Source organism: Balearica regulorum, chromosome 1 (assembly GCF_011004875.1).
Source record: "Balearica regulorum gibbericeps isolate bBalReg1 chromosome 1, bBalReg1.pri, whole genome shotgun sequence".
NCBI lineage: Eukaryota > Metazoa > Chordata > Aves > Gruiformes > Gruidae > Balearica > Balearica regulorum.
In genome coordinates, this window is record NC_046184.1 from 120,493,267 (window position 1) to 120,512,886 (window position 19,620).

A 19,620-nucleotide genomic window follows, 5' to 3' on the forward strand; every position below is an offset into this window, starting at 1 on the left:
GAAATGCTGTTGTGCGACTGAGAGCTGCTGCATTGGAAAAATCCCCAAATCCCCAGGGACCTTAGCTGTATCTCGTGACAGTACTTGCTATGCTAAGTAGTCTGCCATCCTGGGAGTCGTGTGCTCAGGTGACCCTTGCTATGTGCTTCTCTCCTACTCCATCTAATGTGTCAATAGATCCAACAGCCCCCAAGCTTGGCCATTACCTAGCTAAACCATAAATGAAAGTAAACCTTTGGGAGCCAATGGTGCAGGTTTGGGAGTCAGAATTCCTGACTTCTCTTTGCCTTCCTGGGCAATCCTGTGTAGCAATAACAGTATTTTCCTGCTTTTGGAACATAACAATGATGTATCTTTTAAACTGATGCAGGCATGCAGACTGCTATGTGAGTTCTGAGGATGGCAATTTTTAACCCCCACAAATCCTTATATGACCAACTTGGAAAAAAAGAGATGTGTAATGCAAATTCATTTTTATGGAAGGCCCCATCTTCAAGTAAGATGGAATCAAATCCACTGTTCATAGAAAATCAAGCCCACACTTACAGAAAATGTGGCAGCACAAGCTTTGCTCTGATGGGGAATGTTCTCCCTTCGTACATGCACCTCCTGTCTCTTGCCTAGCACCATGCTTAAGCTATCATCACCAAATCCACTTTCTGTTTCCTAACTCTGTCCAGACATTTTATTTCCCTTATTATCCCCCTGCAAAGTCTTTGTCAGGTCCCTTCTCTCTAAGCTCTATAATTTTCTCATGTCCCTCACTTACTGTTCAGATTTATTCCTTCTCTTTTTTTTTTTTTTTTTTTGTCTCTTCTCTTCTGCACTAAGCCTTTACTCTCCTTATTTTGAACTTTGAGACAGCTTATAGTCTTGTTCCCCTTCTGCTCCACTGAAATATCTCTCTCTGCTCTATTTTTATTCCAAGGCATTCCACTCTTTGGATTTTCCCACTTGCATTTCCATGCTCCCTACCTTTCCAACTAAAAACCTGATGCATTTTCATCCTTTCCTCTTGAATAGTGTCCTAACATCCTGGACTGCAGATCACTTTTCACTACTTAAATGCACAAAAGGTGGAGAAACAGACACTGATTTATGACTTATAGAAACACACGGTCAAATTTGTGGTCTTTAAAGGAGGTTAATTGATGTTTCAGACTTTACACCATCTTTGAGGATTTGCATGGATCTGGACACTTCAGAACAGAAATGCAGTTGTTTATTGGAAACTCCCCAATACCAAAAAATTTCAGCGTCTCTGCCAGTGACGATGTACTGATTGAAGTGGGGATCCAGAGAGCAGACAGCAAGCTCAAGGTGGTCCTCACTGACTGCTGGGCGACTCCAACTAATAATTCAGTGGATCCCCTCTCATTTGTTTTTATCAGCAACAGGTACAGCAATGCCACTTGCAAATAGCATGTGCCATACCTTAGATCTTCCAGGCGTGCTGACTACTAATGTATTATATTTTAAATGCCTTTTATGTGCGTTCTCATCATTCATATACACAGTCCCTTACCATTTGGACTGGTCACACCTTCTTTGAACAAGAAAGGTAGGTATGAAAAGAAAATGTTTTCAAAGGGTAATGTGGTAGTTGTTTGAGTTTGGTTGTCTTCTCCATAGTTTTGTAAAGGAATTGTACTTTTGACCTGAAGAAATAGGTTTTGGCAGTCAGTAGTGAAAGAGCATTTGAAAAGTGCATGCTCCATCTATTTCTCTGTGGTTCAGCTTTGCCAAGAGCTTACGTGCCTCTTGTCAATGAAGACATAGGTTAGTTGATTCCTATATGTTGCGACTCACACACAGTATTAAGGCAGCCTCTGGTAAAAGAGGAGGTTTGTTCTTGTCTGGATCCCTAATCTCACCCCAATGTCATATTCCTTGGGCTCACCTGCCACCTTAAAATACAGGATAGTCCTTTAGCTCAGTAACAAAAGATATTCCTTTTAATAGGATGTTCTTTCAATTTGTGTTTTGTGAAGCCAAGTTTAAATCTTTCTTTCTGTCACTCTTTCCTTTCTTTTCCAACTCTCCAACCACTTCTCCAATCTCCTATTCTATTTAAAGCAGTAAATAGCCCTGTATCACCCCAGCACTGCTGGAGAGTTGCTTCATCGAGGGGTCTGGCTGTGGCTTTCTAAAGAAGACTTACAGCCTGAGTTATGTGCTGTAATCACAACATGCCTTCTATAGCCCTAGCTGCTATGTATGTTTTTTCTCTTCCTTTTCAGCTGTCCCGTCCCAAATACGTATACCACACTGCTAGAGAATGGGAATTCAAGCAAAGCACAGTTTAAGATGAAAATTTTTTCCTTTGTCAACAATTCTGTGGTTTACCTACACTGCAAAATTCGTATTTGTATGGAGACACCAGAAAGCACCTGCAGAACAGTAAGTGTTTTGCTCTGATATGCTATTTTTCTCCGACGTGCTATATCCAGTCCTGCTATGGAGTTGAAGGAGTAATGTTTCCAAACAGGGTTTAAAATGGCTCTTGAAGTTTTCCTTCATTCTCTGCTGAGAGCAGAGAGGAGCAGGGAAGAACTACAACCATATGGAAGTGTTCACCTTTCTTCCTGTTCCTCATCCTTGTAGTTAAAAGCATGAAGCTTACACAGAAATGGGGAAAAAAGGTTGGGGAACCTGAGAAACTGAACCTTTTGCCTCTGCGTAGGGGTGACTAGAAGGCAATGAACAGACATCACAATAAGATAGGCTGTTCAGAAATGTGTCAGCTCAGATGGGCATGTCACAAAAAAGTGAGCACCCATATTGGCAGTGTCAGCAGGAAAGTCTGAAGTAAATTGATTTGGGATGTTTTTCTGTTCTTTTTTTTCCCCTAGAGATTTGCTTCTCCAGATGAGAGTTTAGGTGCCAGGAAAGGAAGCTCAGTGACATTAAATTTCTAGGGCTGACTGTTTATCATGGCTTTTTAAAACCCTATTGCTTTTTAAAGCAATAAACCAAGCAATGTTCTGATTCTAATTGTCTTCAGTTTCTAATTGTCTGTGTGCCAAAGCATTGCTTTGCTTCATTTTACTTCTAAGTGATACACATTGCTTCATCTAAAAATGTGTTGCTACCATAGAAATAAGAAAAAATAGGTTTTGCTGATTCCTTTTTTTTCCCTTTGTAGCCGACACACAAGAATTCTCCTCTCCCTCTGCCAATCTTCCTGGCTCTTTTTCTATTAAGGATGTTTTTGTTAGCAGTTTGGTGTTTCTCCATTGTTTAACACTTTCCTCTAGCTCTAAATAACTCAGTTTAAGCCCATTATAAAGCAAACGATCTCTTCCTAAAAGATTAAAAATGGCTAGCAGAAGATATTTGTTTCCTTTCTCAAAGTATAAAGCTTCCTCCAGTTTAAAAAAAAAAAAAAAAAAAGAAAAGTAGGGACAGGAAACATGACTGACAGATGGAAAGATGGCTCCAGTTTTCACAGCTGAATTTGCATGTTAAAAATCACTGTTTCAGCAACCCCCCGCCTATGCCCTCCTTTGAAGGAGGTGGTGCCCTCCCCAAGTTCATTGTGTGTCCTGCATAGCTGAGCAGGGACGTGGTGGGAGGTGCAAGGCAGGGGACAGGGACTGCATGGGCTGGTATGGCTGCTGTAAGGAATCAAACAGTTGCTTTCCTAGGAGCTGCTGGGTTTGCTGTTAGAGCAGGCTTTAGCTGTATGGATTAGAGCATAGGAACATGGTTAACTAAAGGACTGGCTTTGATCTGAATTACAGGGGTCTGTGATGGGGTAATTCTGCTAGGCCAAGATGAGGTTTGATTGAGATTGACATCTGTAGTCAATAAGGCACAGCAGAGGTAATCAGTTAGGCCCTCTTCTTTCATATATTCTATATTATTAATTTCCATATCATTCATATATAAATATATTTGAGATATATTGTTCTTTCTCCTATGCAAAATTTACCCCCTATGAAAAGTTAGTAAATCCAGTATCTTAGATTGAGATTAAAATGTTATGCAGAGAAGACAAGTGCTAGGCACATCTACAAAAGATGACAATGGCTTTTAGAAAGAACAGAGGGGAGCTGCAGGGCGTGCAAAGATCAAGGAAAATTGGAGCAAGAACAGAGTATATTTGGAAATAACGTGAGATGGCTGGGGAAGTGCACAGGGTCTGGGATTTCATCCTCTGATCTGTCTGCTACTCCGGAGAATACTGACTTGCTTCAGGGCAAATTTGCTTCAGCTCTTTGCCCACAAAATTGAGACTTACATCTTGTATTATTTCTTCTTATCCAGTCTTTTTATTCATTGTTTTCTTGGTGGAAAAGGGTAAAGTGCTCTAAAGTTTAGAGTAGAAAAAAATAGATGGGCTGGGGAGCAATGTAGTAAGAAATGAGTAAGAAACATGTCTTTGAATGGGAAGAGGAGCGATGTGCCATCACCAAGTATATGTGTGGTGGAACGTGGCTGCTTCATGGCCACGTGGAACCGAAAAAATCATTGACGTCAGGGAGCACCTATGTAACCATATTCTCTTATGGATCTGCCTAGATGGAAAAGCTATTTGAGGGTAGGCCAAAGTCCTACATGGGCATTTTTATGGGGGGCTGAGCCAGCTAAAGACGCTGTTGCTGACAGTGGACTGTAGAGTTTCAGTGTAACCAGGCTGGTTGGTGAGATAGTCTTGTGTAGGCAAGCTGGTAAGACACCCTTGCACTTCCCTGCTTTCTTTTGCTGATTGTAGTACAGTACTGCAGTTTCTCTCTTTTTATGTGCACTTCCAGGAGAGCCACAGTACCTTTTGAATAACCTCAACAGCTATGGTTTCCAGCCGAGACCTTTAGCAGCAACTTAAACCAAAAAGGTAGCAAACAAACTGAATGGTGGTACAGAGGAAGTGTGCAGAAGATGAGTGTGCTATATACTCTGCAAGTGTTTCTCACACAAAGCTAAAGCAGCTAATCCCAACATTTCACATGGCAGGGCTTTCAAGCTAGTAGTTCCCAGTAGTTCACATGTCACTGAGGAGCGGTGTGTGTCTTCAAAATGACACACAGCTTGGCAGGGAAAGAAAGTTGCTGCTGCTTTTGCTGGTGCTGGTTGTAGCAACTGCTGTGCCCATCATGGGCAGTAGAAACATCCAAACGAAAATGTTTGCAAAACCCTGGCATAGAGAAATAGTGAGAAGTTTATTTTCCCATAAGGTTTCTCTAAAAGAGAAAGTTAATGAAAAGAAAGAGATTGTCTGTGTGAAATGTCTGTTCACAGCAGTGCTTTCCAGTGTGACTAATTGCAGATTTTGTGCTGATGTTTCCCTAATGATATTTCTTTTGAACTTCCATTTGATGCTGATTTCAGCTTAACAAAGCATAACATTAAGAAACAAAAACCCCAATGAATGAGAATAGCACTGGGCTTTCACATACTCATCAGAAGGCTTTGTATTTTTAATTTGTAAGCCATATTACTTGTTGGAGTTTGAATTGATTGTTGCAGAGATGCCATGCAGTTCGATCCCTGAAGACTGGTGAAACCATCGCTATGCACAGAACACCCTGGGGACCCCTATGTAAATCTGCTGGTGAGTTATGAATAGAGGTTTACAAAAAGGGGACACAGAGTAACTATAATTTCAAGATTCTTTTTCACTGGCAAAGGAACCTGAAGACCTGTGATACAAGGTTTTCATGCCCCTCTGCATATTTTTCTGAGGAGCAGGCATTCTATTGAAGCCATGTGGCAGTGTGGAAAAGCATGTGCCCTCCTCAATGAAGTGATTGTCAAAGGAATGTAGAAAGGGAGAGGAGAAAATGCTTCATGTAGCTATTTGCACAGGGTAGCAAGTACAACAGCCACAAAATCAAACAGTTATTACAACTGTAAAGTGTGAAAAAAGCAGCTTGAATCTTTCAGATTGCAATCAGTTTTTCAAGTGTTTACGCTGTTGTTAAACCACAATTATAGTGAGCTCTGAATTCCAAAACCAGAGGAGATAAGAGATTGTATTATTGTGTTTCCTTAGACTCCCTGGTATTGACTTCATTACTATTGCGAGGGAAGGTAGCAGAGCACAGCTGATGTACAGCACCTTGGTTAATCGGGTGCAGTGGCACAGTACAGGTTAATAGAGAGTGAACGCCAGCACTGTGTACAAGCAAGGTCTAATTTGTTATGCACCTGCATCTTCTGCATTTACCCCAAGTGATGTTTTCAAGGGCACCTGTGGCCTTTAAAATTTTCAGTCATTTGGCCTCCTCTAACCATTTGTGTTGATATCTTATTAGCGTAAAACATTCATTGAGAGTACTTGTACACACTGGTATCAGAGTTTTAACACGTCTACTGCAAATAGAGAGAAGTCACCCCCTTTCCTCCTGCTGGTTGCCTGTTTTGCTAGTCACTTAATGCTCTTCTGACTATGGAGATAAGTTAATGCTGGACTGTTAGTGGGTTCAGGGTATTTTTTTCTCCTCTGCTGTGACTGTCACAATGTTCTTTTGGACCTAGAAACTGGCTCTGACTTAGCGTATTGTATTTTTCTTCCATTATATGCATTATATGCATATTAGTCTGTTAGAATAGGCCTTCAGTATTCATTTTTGAATTAGTTCTTTTTTTAAAACTTAGCAATTGGTACAGCTTTCTTTGTACAGCACTGACATCAAGTAGATCTCACTCCCGTTTTCACTGGAGACCCCAATACATTTGTAATACTGAAAAATGGTCATTATACAAAAGGAACTCTGGCGAGGAGAGCTTTATTTGTGTTGTATCTAGGCAAAGGTGGCACTACTAGATGTTCTCTCCTATTTCCAATTTGGATACTCACATTTTAAGTTGTGAGGCTAGACCTAGACAGTGATATGCATCTCTGTTGAAGGAGACAACGTGAATTATGATGTCAGGTAAGCTGCTGCAGTGAAATATGAGAAAAGCTTTAACTGCTCTGCCTATATTGCTTGGCCACATGCTATAGCAACAACCACTGACACATGTCCTCAGGTGTGCCTGTTCTGTCTGTGTCTGGCTTCAGGGTGCCATTTCTACTGTGCATCTTCTTTTTTGTTCATACTGAAATTCAGAAATAAGCCTAAATATATTATGCAACACTGCCTTGGCCTGTCTTGGAATGATGCCCTGGATGTTACATAGCTTGGACACCACTATTGCATACCTCTGTAGCTGCCAACAGTGCCCTTCGGCCAAAGATCTTGTCTTTAATTACAGGCATGTATGTATTAGCATTTGTCTTCTGTGCACCTCAGGTACTGCACAAGTGCTTGGCTAAATAACTGCTGTCCTGAAAATGTATGCAAACAGATGTTTTTGTAGGTGCATCAAACGTTTACAAGAATGAATTAGAAGTGTGCAAGACTACATGTCCAAACATGAATAGAGACATAATGTTAAAAGGTGAGGGGATTCTGCTTGCAGATTTGGACAAACACATGGAAGTGTCTACACGTGAACCAGGCGAACATGTTCTGTCGAAGGTCAGTGGAGCCTAGGGAGACAACTGGCAATGAGGGACTTGACTCCTGCCCACACATAGGCAATGAGTGCTCATGACCCATGGTGCCCTATTCTTTCCTTCCCCTCGGTGTCTGGATGCTATTCCAAAAGATTACAGGTCTCCTGAAGGTCCCAGATCAAGTCTGCCAGACCTGTGCAGACATTGTTGACACCCTTGGGCTTCTCAGGTGGCACTAGATGCCTATGCTTAGGCTACAGGGTTGAGCCCACTGTGACCACTTCAGTGTGACTCACTTACCTGCCTCCACTGACTGCACCAGTCAGATCTCTCTGACTAGAATGGGAGCTTAGAAACCCAGCACACATGGAGAAAATCTTTCCCTAAACACTTTGTGTTTAAAGAAGTATTACATATAAGATAAAAGCAAATCAAGCGGCTTTTAATAATCATAGATGAATGGGGGCAGGATTAAGATGGGAGAATGCTTCACCTCTAGAGTCATTTTGAAAGTACGGCAGCATTTCAAAAAGTCACCAGTGCTGATCCTTTAGTTCTTACTTTAACAGAAATTGTAGAGTCAAATTCCAAAGACACATCACACTCATGTCTGCAGGGACTCTACACATGTATGTAAAAAGAGAACATGGACTGTGGATGACAGACCTTTTCATGAGAATCACCCTCCCCAAGAAGCTGATTCATTTCTGTAATCACAGCTTTGTGCTTCAACATGCACGTTGGCTCATGTGTAAGTAGGGTGGGTTTCTTACACTAGGAAAAGATTTAGGAATTTCAGAGCTTTTTTCTCTCATCTCTTGTTTTTTTCAGAATCTGATTTGAAGAGAGAGAAGGAGGCTGGGATGGGAGTTGGATACATCATCCTCATTGCCTTTGCTGTGTTTGGTTTTGTGCTGGGAGTTGTGAGCCTTCTCATGTTCCAGTACCAGCGAAAGATGGGAAGATACAACTTCAGAATCAAATCTGACAACTTCAGCTACCAAGTGTTCTATGATTAGCAGTTTCCAGGTTACCAGATGTAAATACTGAATCATGATCAGTTACTTTTTTTAGCTGTTTGGCTCTTCCTGAAATGGCTATATACTTGCAAAATGAGCATCCTCCGTTGAAGGGTTTTTGAACCTCCTGTCTTGTTTTCTGTGGGTGAAGGTCATAGAAGTAAAAGTGAAATTCCTACTATTCTTGCCTGTTTTCAAATGCTGCAGACTACAGAGGAGAAAGACAGCCTTCTCTTCCTCATCTTCCTTCATGGTTTCAGTCTCAGTCAGACTAAATGATGCACCACTTTAGAAGATCACCAATAACCATTTCCACAAAAAACATATCACTTTTGGTTTTGGATTAGTATAATAAAGTAGAGAAACTTTACCACTCTTTTTATAAATCTGCTTCAGAAGCTAATTTGCTTCAGAAGGGAAGCTATTATCTCTTTCTACAAAAGCTTGGGCTTAATTTTCTTTTGGGAGGGGGCTTGTTTTTCAAGAAAATAGTGGGATGTTAGACATAAAGAGCTTGAAATAAGCAGTGCTTACAAGTGCCTGCAAGGAGTCTGAAAAGACAGCAGTGAGGAGTGTTAACCACTACAACACATTCTGACTCTGCAACTTGGGAATTTAACTCTTTTCCAGAATGCCATAAGATTCAGCACTTTTTCTGTAAAATGAGTGCGTTCTAGCTGCTCACCACCATTTGTATGTTTGTCCCTTTAAGAGGAAAAGAAGCAGGTGAGAAAGCTGGCTTGATGGAAAAGAACACCTAACATTGCCTCACAACTCAAGGATGTTTACTTCAGATCAGATCGAATTTTGTTCCTGGGAACAGGCTTGCTTATTTGACGTTGTTAGCAGAGTCAGCGAGTAACTCTTTGCTGATGGAGGCCTCACACATGACAATGCAGCTGCCACAACCACAGTAAATTCACTAGACTCATCCTGATGGTATTTCCAGATAATTTAGTTTGCTTCACTAAGTACAATAACTCTTAACATATATCTGGGAGAAAGGACAGGGAAGACTATCGCAGCTATCTGCTTGTAACATCTCGAATATTCATTGTTAGCTCTTTTCCCCCTAGTCTTACATTACAGAGACCACCCTCTGTAGTCATCTACGGGCAGCTTCTGAGAGGGGCAGCTTCTGAGAAATCGCTGTAGGTGAGGCTGATTGCTTCCAAAAGGCTGGGCAGGGCTGCCTGTTAGGAGCCCAAAGGGAAGGGATCCAGGACTCCTTGGTACAGCTCCAGCAGCTGTACAGTATCAGTGGTACAGATCCCACTAGGGAGCCATAATCCAGTGTAAAGGGCATGTCTAGGTCCATTAAGCTAAAACCTACATATGAAACCTCTGAGTCTCTCCACAGAGAGAATGGCTTGTCTTCATTCATCATTCTGCTCTCATGAGTGGTCACGAGTGATTGCAATATTTGATAGTAATGGGAATTACAGAGTTGTGCAATGAGGTTGTAGCACAGAGGATACTGTCAGGATCCTAACACTTATACATAATCAGCATGTTGGAGTCTCAGCTAATGGCTCCTTTTAGATGCTGGAACTACTCAGGCTCTTCTTTCCTATGTATTTAATTTCTTTGGAAGGTAATTGATTACCTTTCTCAATCATGATTAGTTTGTTTTTTATTTTTTCTAGTTGGATCATGTCTCCTCACATGGAAAACTGAAGCTTGTCTGCATTCAAAATTTGGCTTTCATTACTCTTCACAATGGTGGTCATGACTGCTTGCAACACTGACTCTTCAAATTAATGTCACATATAAAAGGCCTCTGTATCCGTTTTTGGTTTGGTGGGTTTTTTTGGTTTTTTTGGTTTTTTTTTTTTTAACAATCTGGCTCTTCCCTGGTGTCCTAAGAACTATTTGTGACTGCAGCTCCAGGTTGAAGTGAATTTTGGCAGTTTTTTCTGTGGATAAAACAGACGGGAAAAAAGAAAGACTTCATAGTTCTCTAGTCAAGTTCCAACATTTGTCTCTCCCACTGTGCCATGTTGCTATGTGCCCATCTTAGCATCACTTGTGCCACTACTATTGACAAGCTGCATGTTTAAATATTCCAGAAAGTAAATCAGCAAACCCTTAGAGACATCTCCTTTTCAGTTTGTAATTCGCTATTTACTTAAGGTGAGGTTGAAACTTTGAGCTGCAGCAATGTTGAAGACCTAATTGTGCAACGCCTTAAGTATACAGAAGCTGGATTTGCTACCAAATAAAGAAAAGGCACCATGAATCTGGGGCTTAATCTACTCAGAGTGTTCTTCAGCATGAGTTTTTGAGATTTGATTGTAAATTCTTTAATCAACAAGGACTCAGAGAAAAAAAAAAGAAAAAAAGAAGAAAGAAAGTGGTTTTGCTACTGGCAGCCCATGTTTTTCCTGATAAGTCAATTGGTACCTATGTATTCTGTTTAATTAGACCACAATGACTGTGCAGTTGAGCCACAGTGTGCTGCCTGCCTAAGTGAGAGCACTCCAATTGCAACAGAATAGTTATAAATTTGAGCTGAATTTTGCCTGTCTGCAAGACCCTACAGCAGCAAAGGTTTAGCTTACATGGTCCATTGGATACAACAACAGTCTGGTTAGCTGGATAAACTGGAACAAAATTCTTTTCCACACAGTAATCATTGCCTGCAGGACTCTTTCCCGGGACACTCTTCTTCACTCTGCTGCCTCAAACCTCCACTTCAGTGAGTGTGTTAGACAATGGGAGAGTAAAGCGATGTGGTAACTTGTCCCCACCATCCCTTAGTTCTGGTTGCTGCACACTCTCCTCCTCACACAGTGGTAGAGTCTACTGTGTCTGGGTCACATGTAATTCGGTAATTTACAGTGAACAAACTAATTCTTCTTTAAGCTCAATGGACACCATTATAAATAACTCTTCAGTGGAAATTAGTAATTAACTTGAACTCACAAATACTCTTAGTAGCCATAGCATTTTGGTACAGAATAGCATTTGAAAGCTGCTTTTCTATCCCCCTAGTCCAGTTTCTGATAGGTAATAAGATTACTGGGTGGAAGACTTCTACATTTTGCAAAAGGTCATACTGATTGATTTTAGAGGTTATATATACACCTTCTAAATACATCAATAAATTCCAGAATAATCATTTGCATTCTGCTTTTGATTTAAGTAAATCTGTAAGGAGTAAAAACCTTTGACTTGTCTTTTCCATGCTGAAATAATCAGTTACCAAATCCTGATACAACAATAGATCCATTTGGTTACAATTCATTAGTGAAACTGCAAATTATCTTTGCAATCTTATAGTCTGAAGAACATAACCATTAGATTTTTATTATGTAAGAGTTTGCTCAATTTGCTCTCAAATATATAATGTGTTTGCCTTCTGCACCCAGTGAAAGGATAAGCTATTTTACCATAAATATTTTTCTAGTTTTTAGTACTTGCAATCCCAAACTGTCTGAAAGTGACAGGACTAGAGATTTGCCTATTGATTTCAGTGGAGCTATGCCATTTACAAAAGCTGAGCACCAGCCTTCAGGATGAAATGCAAAACGGTAGTTTGTATTTGATACCTTGCATGCTCAGTGGAAACTGCTGTTGTGACTATCTGAGTCTTAGTGGAGTTTCAGTATCTTAATAAAAGCTCTCTTGTAACTTATTGTTGACTTTTGTACTGTTATACTTTCCTTTTATGATTTAGTCACAGGTATTAAGATGTGCATTGTGTGGATGTGGCAGCTTCTGAAGAACTGTTCAAGTATCAGTATAATGTTCAAACATCACTCAAAACACAATAGATGACCTTATCCAGACACCAATGGACTGCAATTTCCAACAACTGCATATGTATACTTACTAAGGGTCTCTTTCTTCAGCATTACAAAGGGCAAACAGTTTTTTAGTTTCATGCTTTGCAGCAAAGACAACCAAAAGAGTATTCAACATTCCTAGCCCAATAATAGTATTGCAGCAATGTGGTGATCCAATCTGAAACTAGTGTCACACCAGCTTCCCTGGGCTTTTGATTTGTACAGTTCTGACAGCTGCTCCAAAAGAAGCATATTCAGAGCTTACCCTCAATGAAGCTTACCCTGAGGACATTAGTGGACTTGTCTGGACCTGAGTGTGAAAAGCAGGGAGGAACACCAGCACTTGCTCCAAATGCTTCCTTTCTCATCCCTGTGCAAAAGTGTTGCACAACTGCCACCTGTTTTCTTTATTTGTCATTATTTTCTATGCTATATGTTCAGTGGCTAACAGTCACCATTTTCTCAGCACTGTGTCCCTTTGTGTCTCCTTTTCATGCTGAGGCACAGAACAGATTGTTCAGCTGAGGTATCATAGAATCACAGAATGGTGTGGGTTGGAAGGGATCTTTAAAGATCATTTAGTCCAACCTCCCTGCCATGGGCAAGGACATCTTTGACTAGACCAGGTTGCCCAAAGCCCCATGCACCTGGCCTTGAATACTTCCAGGGATGAGGTATCCACAACTTCTCTGGGCAACCTGTTTCAGTGGTTGACCACCCTCACAGTAAAGAATTTCTTCATTATATTCAATCTAAATCTACCCTTTTCCAGTTTAAAACCATTGTGCCTTGTCCTGTCACTACAGGCCTTGGTAAAAAGTCTCTCTCAGTCTTTCTTATAAGCCCCCTTTATATATTGAAAGGTTGCAATAAGGTGTCCCCGGAGCTTTCTCTTCTCCAGGCTGAACAACCCCAACTCTCTCAGCTTATCTTCACAGGAAAGAAGCTCCAGCCATCTGATCATTTTTGTGGCCCTCCTCTGGACTTGCTCCAACAGGTCCATGTCTTTCCTGTACTGGGGACCTCAGAAAGGGACACACTACTCCAGGTGGGGTCTCATGAGAGTAAAGGGGGAGAATCACCTCCTTCAACCTGCTGACCACATTCCTTTTGATGTAACCCAGGATACGGTTGGCTTTCTGCAAGCACACGTTGTTGGCTCATGTTGAGCTTTTCATCCACCAGCATCACCAAGTCCTTCTCAGCAGGGCTGCTTTCAATCCATTCATAGCCCAGTCTGTACTGGTACTGGACATTGTCCTGACCCAGGTGTAGGAGCTTGCACCTGGCCCTGTTGGACTTCATGAGGTTCACATGGGCCCACTCCTCAAGCCTGTCAAGGTTCCTCTGGATGGCAACTCTTCCCTCTAGTGAGTCAACTGCACCACTCAGCTTGGTGTCATCGGCAAATCTGCTGAGGGTTCCCTCAATCCCACTGTCTATGTCATTGATGAAGAAATTAAATTGTACTGGTCCCAGTACTGACCCTAGAGAGACACCACTCAATACTGGTTTCTACTCAGACATTGAGCCATTGACTGTAACTTGGACACAGCCATCCAGCCAATTCCTTATCCATCTAACAGTCCATCCATCATACTTACATCTCACCAATTTAGCAGTAAGAATGTTGTGGGGAATTGTATCAAAGGCCTTACATAAGTCCAGGTAGATGATATCTGTAGCTCTTCCCTTGTATCCTGGTTTCAGCTGAGACGGTTAATTTTCTTCAGAGTAGCTATTATGGGGGTATGTTTTGGATTTGTCCTGGAAAGAATGTTGATAATATAGAGATGTTTTTGTTAAATGGACCTGTTGTTGTTGAGCAGTGCTTACATAGAGTCAAGGCCTTCTCTGCTTCTCGCACTGCCCTGCCAGTGGGATGGCTGGGGGTGCACAAGGAGTTGGGAGGGGACATAGACAGTACAGGTGACCCAAACTAGCCAAAGGGTGTATTCCATACCATGTGACATCATGCTCAGTATAAAAGCGGGACTTGTCGGGGAGGGGCAACAGCAGGTCCAGGACGCGTGGCTCAGAGACGGTCCGGCTTTGGGACTGGTCTGAGTGTGCAGTCTGAGTTGTATGGTTGTTGGGTGAGAAACTGCATTATGTATCACCAGTTTTGTATATTCTATTAAGTACTGGGGGTTTTTTTGTTGTTTTTTTTGTTCGTTTTTTTTGTTTTCCCTCTCCCTTTGCTATCCCAGTAAACTGTCCTTATACCAATCCACAAGGTTTTGCCTTTTCCTTCCCATTCTCCTCCCCATCCCACTGGGAGGGAGGGGGGGAGTGAGCGAGCAGCTGCATGGTGCCAGCTGGGGCTAATCCACAACACCTTGTCCACTGATGCAGCCACTCCATCATAGAAGACCACTAGATTAGCCAGGCATGATTTGCCCTTGGTGAAGCCATGTTGGCTGTCTCAAATCACCTCGCTGTCTTCCCTACGTTTCAATATATCTTTGAGGAGGATCTGTTCCATGATCTTACTGGGCTCAGAGGTGAGGCTGACTAGTCGGTAGTTCCCAGGGTCCTCCTTTTTACCCTTTTTAAAAATGCATGTGATGTTTCTCTTTCTCCAGTCACTGAGGACTTCATCTGACTGCCATGACTTTTGAAATATGATGGAGAGTGGCTTGGCAACTACATCAGCCAATTCCCTCAGGACCCTGGGATGCATCTTGTTGGGTCCCATTGACTTCAAGTTCCTCAGGTGGTCTCGAACCCAATCTTCACTTTCGATGGGAGGGACTTCATTCCCCTAGTCCTTGCCTTATGGTTCAGGAGCTTGAGAGATGTAGGAAGGCAGATTACCATTGAAAATTGAGGCAAAACAAAGTATTGTGTACCTCAACCTCCTCTGTGATGGTTGTCACTAGTTCTCCTGTCTTATTTACTGGGGGCGGGGAGGGGGTACTTCTTCTGACCAAAGCACCTATAGAAGCCCTTCTTATTATTCTTTGCATCCTTTACCAAATTCAGCTCCAGCTATGCCTTAGCTTTCCTAATCCCATCCCTACACATCTGGGCGGCATCCCTATATTCTTCGCAGGATACACATCCCTGGTTCCACTGCCTGTGCATTTTCTTCTTACGCTTTAGTTTGACCAGAAGGTCCTTACTCAGCCATGCTGGTCTCTTGCCTTCCTTTCCTGATTTCTTACATGTGGGGATCGAGAGCTTTTGTGCTCTAAGAAATACGTCCTTAAAGAGCTGCCAGGTCTGTTCAGTTCCTTTATCGCTGAGAGCTGTTTCCCACGGGGTCCCATCTACTAATTCCTTAAACAACTGAAAGTTTCCTCTCCTGCAAAGTTTGCAGTGTCTTGACTCTACTCTTCACCTGACCCACATGCCTCAAGATTGTGAAATCCACCAGGGCATGGTCAGTGCAGCCTAGGCTGCTGCCAGTCTTGACATCTCTATTTAGTTCACCCATGTTGGTAAAGCAGCAGGTCTAGTTATGCTTCTCCTTTGGTTGGGCTGTCTATCCTGGTTTAAGAAATTATCCTTGATGCATTCCAAGAGTCTTCTGGATGGTTTACAGCTTGGTGTGCTGCTTTTCCAGCAGATGTCAGGGTGATTGATGTCTCCCAGCAGGATCAGAGCCTGAAAATGTGAAGCAAGAATGCTTTGTCAACAGACTCCCGTTAATTGGGGCGCCCATAGTAAACACCATCCACAAAGTTTCCTTTGTTGGCTTGGCCCCTCATTTTTACTCATAAGTTCTCAACCCATTCACTGCTGTTTTTCAAAGGCAGCTCTGTGCAGTCAATCAAATTTTTTTATACAGAGGGCAATCTCCTTACTCCCCCCTCCCTTGCCGGTCCCTTCTGAACATTTTATAGCCATCGATTGCAGTGCTCCAGTCATACGATTTGTTCCACCACGTTTCAGTGATAGCGATTAGATAGTAGCTTGCTAGCAGCACAGAGACTTCCAACTCCTCCTGTTTGTTACCCATTCTGAGTGCATTGGTACAGAGGCACATAGCTTGGGCTATCAATGGTGTCACCTTTTTAGAGAAACACACCCTAATTCCTTTGTGGCATTTCACACGTGTTTCTTGTGAATGAGGAAATGTATGAGGTGCAGTAGGATCCCTTTGTCCCTACTGTTTCACCCCATCTGCTGCTCAGACAAGGTTTGTTGGCTTTGGAGGGCTCATTTTAGACTGCTGTGGTGAGTTCCCCACATCAGTGATCAGGCGATTTCACCAAACAAGTAGTTCTCAAACTAAGGAGAAATCTTCTAGAGGAGCAGCACTGACCATCTCCCCTTTCCATTCTGGTGTTTCCCACTTTTTTTTCTGTTAATGAAGCACTGGCTCTAGATAATTATTTGAGACAATGGCTGAAAAATGCGTAGAAATAAAATCTGAAGGCTTAGTTTTGACCTCTTAATTGTTTCCTGAGAAGCACTTTAGACCAGCGGTATGTGTGCCCAATGTCCCTATTGTTCACTGAAAACACAACACTGCTGACACCTGGTGCAAAACACTCATTGTTAGTCCTTTCTCTCCTATTATAATATTGCCAAACTTTGGTCCCAGTAGGCCTGGGAAAAAGCTGAGATAATTGAAAAATTTCCTTGTCTATTAAAATATAAAGGAGCTGACTTTTTAATGCCCATTTGGAAAGTTTTCTTGTAGGCTGCGGAAGGAAACAAGTTAAAGGAACTGAAAACGTGTAATGCCAATTGATCTAAAAACATGATGTTGGCTACAATTTGGTAAAAAGCCTAGAGCACAGAGCTGCCTAATGGCTTCTTTGATTTGGTCTGCAACATCTACTCTGCCTGGGGGTCTGTTCCGCAGGGCTTGTGGCATATCTATGACTGAGTAGCATCCACTCTGTATGTAGAAGTACTACCTTTCAAGACCCTTTTTTTTTTTTTTTTTTTTAGATTTCTCTTCTCTCCTTGCTCTCTCCTGATCCTAAAAGGCCCACTGTGGACAGCACTTCAGCCTAGAGTTTTCAGGGAATCTCTGCCTGTTTCTTCAACTCATCCCCCTCTAGCTGTGTGGGCACCTATCACTTTGTGCTAAAGACACTCTTGGGTACATAGTCTGGATGTGACACTCCTTGCCAGGGGGCAACACAGGAGACTTGTCAATGCAGCACTTTTCCACATGCAGCAAATTCCCCTCAAAGTGCTTTCTGCTTCTCCTGCCCTTCATTCCTAAAACAGATTTTTCCTCTGAAATCCACAGAAAGAAGTGTTTCAGACACAAAGACACAAAGACTTGTACACTAAAACCAATCATGACACAAGTATAAAAGAGGAATCGAGAAAAATATAGAATGTTTGGAAATGGCAAGGGAAAGAGCAGTAAAGGACCAAAACAATGAAGTTCAAATGCTGTATGGAAGTGTCAGTAACAAATCACCGGTGTAGTGTTTACAATGGATCCCAAAATGTCCACTCACACTATTCTCTTTAAATCAGCTGGTGCTCAGCCCTACTTATGATGAAGGCTATAAAAGTATTGGGATCGTTAGGGTAAATGTGTATTGCTACCTAGAAACTGGATTTGTTGCAATAATAAGAAATGAAAAAAAAATAGTAATTTTATCAACCTACCTTTGTTCAGGTGTGTGTTAGACAATGTTCAGCATGTTTAGGAATACTGCAGTTACACAGTGCAGAGAGCTTGATTTGGTCCCACTTTTGTCCCTTTTTCTCTTCCTGTCCTTTCAGAGAAAGTATTAGTAGAAGTGTTTTTTCTATGCAAGTTTCTCAGGTATAAAAATATTTGATAACTTCTGGAAAATTGCAAGTATTTGTAGGCACAGATGAAGTAATAAACCTTTATTTGAATAGTGATTTTCTTCTTTTCCTGCTTTACTATGGAAGCAATCAATTTCAAAAGAAAAGTGGCATTTCTCTTCCATGATCTTTCTGTTTAATCCTATAAAGAACACAATCTCTTGACAGTTGCTTTTCTTTGACTGTTTTGTGTCTGCTCTTGCTTACAGATAACTCTGATGAGGATCAGAACCTAAGGACAATGAGAAGAGAAAATATGCCCCATATGCCCCATATACCACCCATTTGGATGGTGCAGTGAGTATTTGGCACCTTGCTACATGGGAGATTTTACTTTTTCCTCACCTGGATGGAGACTTTGGGAAAATCCAAAGGAAAAATAGGAAAGCTTGACATAAGCCTTGAGGAGTGTTGGGGAACTCCAAGTATGGTGGCAATATGGAGCTACTTTCACTGATAATTGGAAGTGGAACAGGCATAGGTGGTGCAGTAGGTTATGGGATAGCAGTATTCTCAACAGTCTGACACAAATCCACCCCAAAGCACCAAGAAGCCTTGCTCGCTCCAGGGTTGTGAAGGTGACTCTGAATTCCAAGAAGAGACTGCCTGACAGAGACAATTGAGTAAAATTTTCATCTAGGTAGTCTTTCCAGCAAACAATATCCTTGGGAATGTGCTGGCAGCTAATACACTATTGACAGTGTGGGTTCTTCATGGTTTATGTTCAGTAATACTTAAACTCTTCAAATCCACTCAGGAAATGTCTAGCTTTGCCTCTTGTACTGCCTAGAGCTTTGATATGAAATGCCAGCCACAAACAATGCTCAATGCTCCCGTTTATTAGCTGCCTTTGGCATGTGGCAATTTGAAAGGATGAAGTGCTTCACATCAATATTTTGAACAGATACGGCTATTACTCGTATGTGGAAACAGAAGGGTCTTGTGTTTGTTCTGGTGCCAGCCTTGAGAGACTAATTACTGTTATATATGAAGAGCTTTCTTAAGCTTAGTCTAGCATATTTAATTGCACACTGTATCATATCTGGACGTACGTTGTTACTCAGTAAAGAATGTGAAAATAAGGCTGAACTGGAATTTGGAATGGGATGAATCCAACTCTAATTTTTACAGAACAGTTTTTGCGGAGGACAAAACCAAACCAAATGCCACAGCTCTTGTCTATGTCAGTAAGGCATAAGTCAGGAGTAACAGTTGAACAAGATGCTATTGGCTTCTGGAGGTGTTTTCTTCATGTCCCAGAAAGATTTTCAGCTGATAGGTTGTTTGAGGCTACATTTTGCAGTCCATTTAAAAATTAGCTGATTTATTCTCAGGAGATATTAGATACTGCTGCCAGTTTCCTGAGTTTCTCAGCATCTATTTGACTACCTGTTTTCCTTCTTTTCATTTGTTTGGCTACAGCTGTGACACCTTATTCTTAAATAGGAGGAAGGCACCTCTGTTGGCTTACAGGTGTATGAGAAGCACCACTTTGTAAAGTTTAGTGTCTCCCCTGAAATGACATCTGACTCTCACCTGACCTTTATGAAATCCAAAGTCAGTATGCCAGGATGTCCAGGCTGTGGTCCTTGTCCTGTAT

At 41.7% G+C, this 19,620-nt stretch overlaps 1 protein-coding gene across 1 annotated transcript in view; it reads left to right on the forward strand.

Annotated features, from left to right (window-relative positions):
* UMODL1 (uromodulin like 1) overlaps positions 1 to 12,059 on the forward strand; it is a 54,815-nt gene extending 42,756 nt beyond the window's left edge. Inside the window, exons 18-21 of the mRNA XM_010308192.2 lie at positions 1,161 to 1,397; positions 2,241 to 2,400; positions 5,470 to 5,554; positions 8,276 to 12,059. Of these exons, the coding sequence (XP_010306494.2) occupies positions 1,161 to 1,397; positions 2,241 to 2,400; positions 5,470 to 5,554; positions 8,276 to 8,463 (670 nt within the window). The 3' untranslated portion in view covers positions 8,464 to 12,059. The remainder of the gene's footprint in view (positions 1 to 1,160; positions 1,398 to 2,240; positions 2,401 to 5,469; positions 5,555 to 8,275) is intronic.
* Positions 12,060 to 19,620: the final 7,561 nt, after the last annotated feature.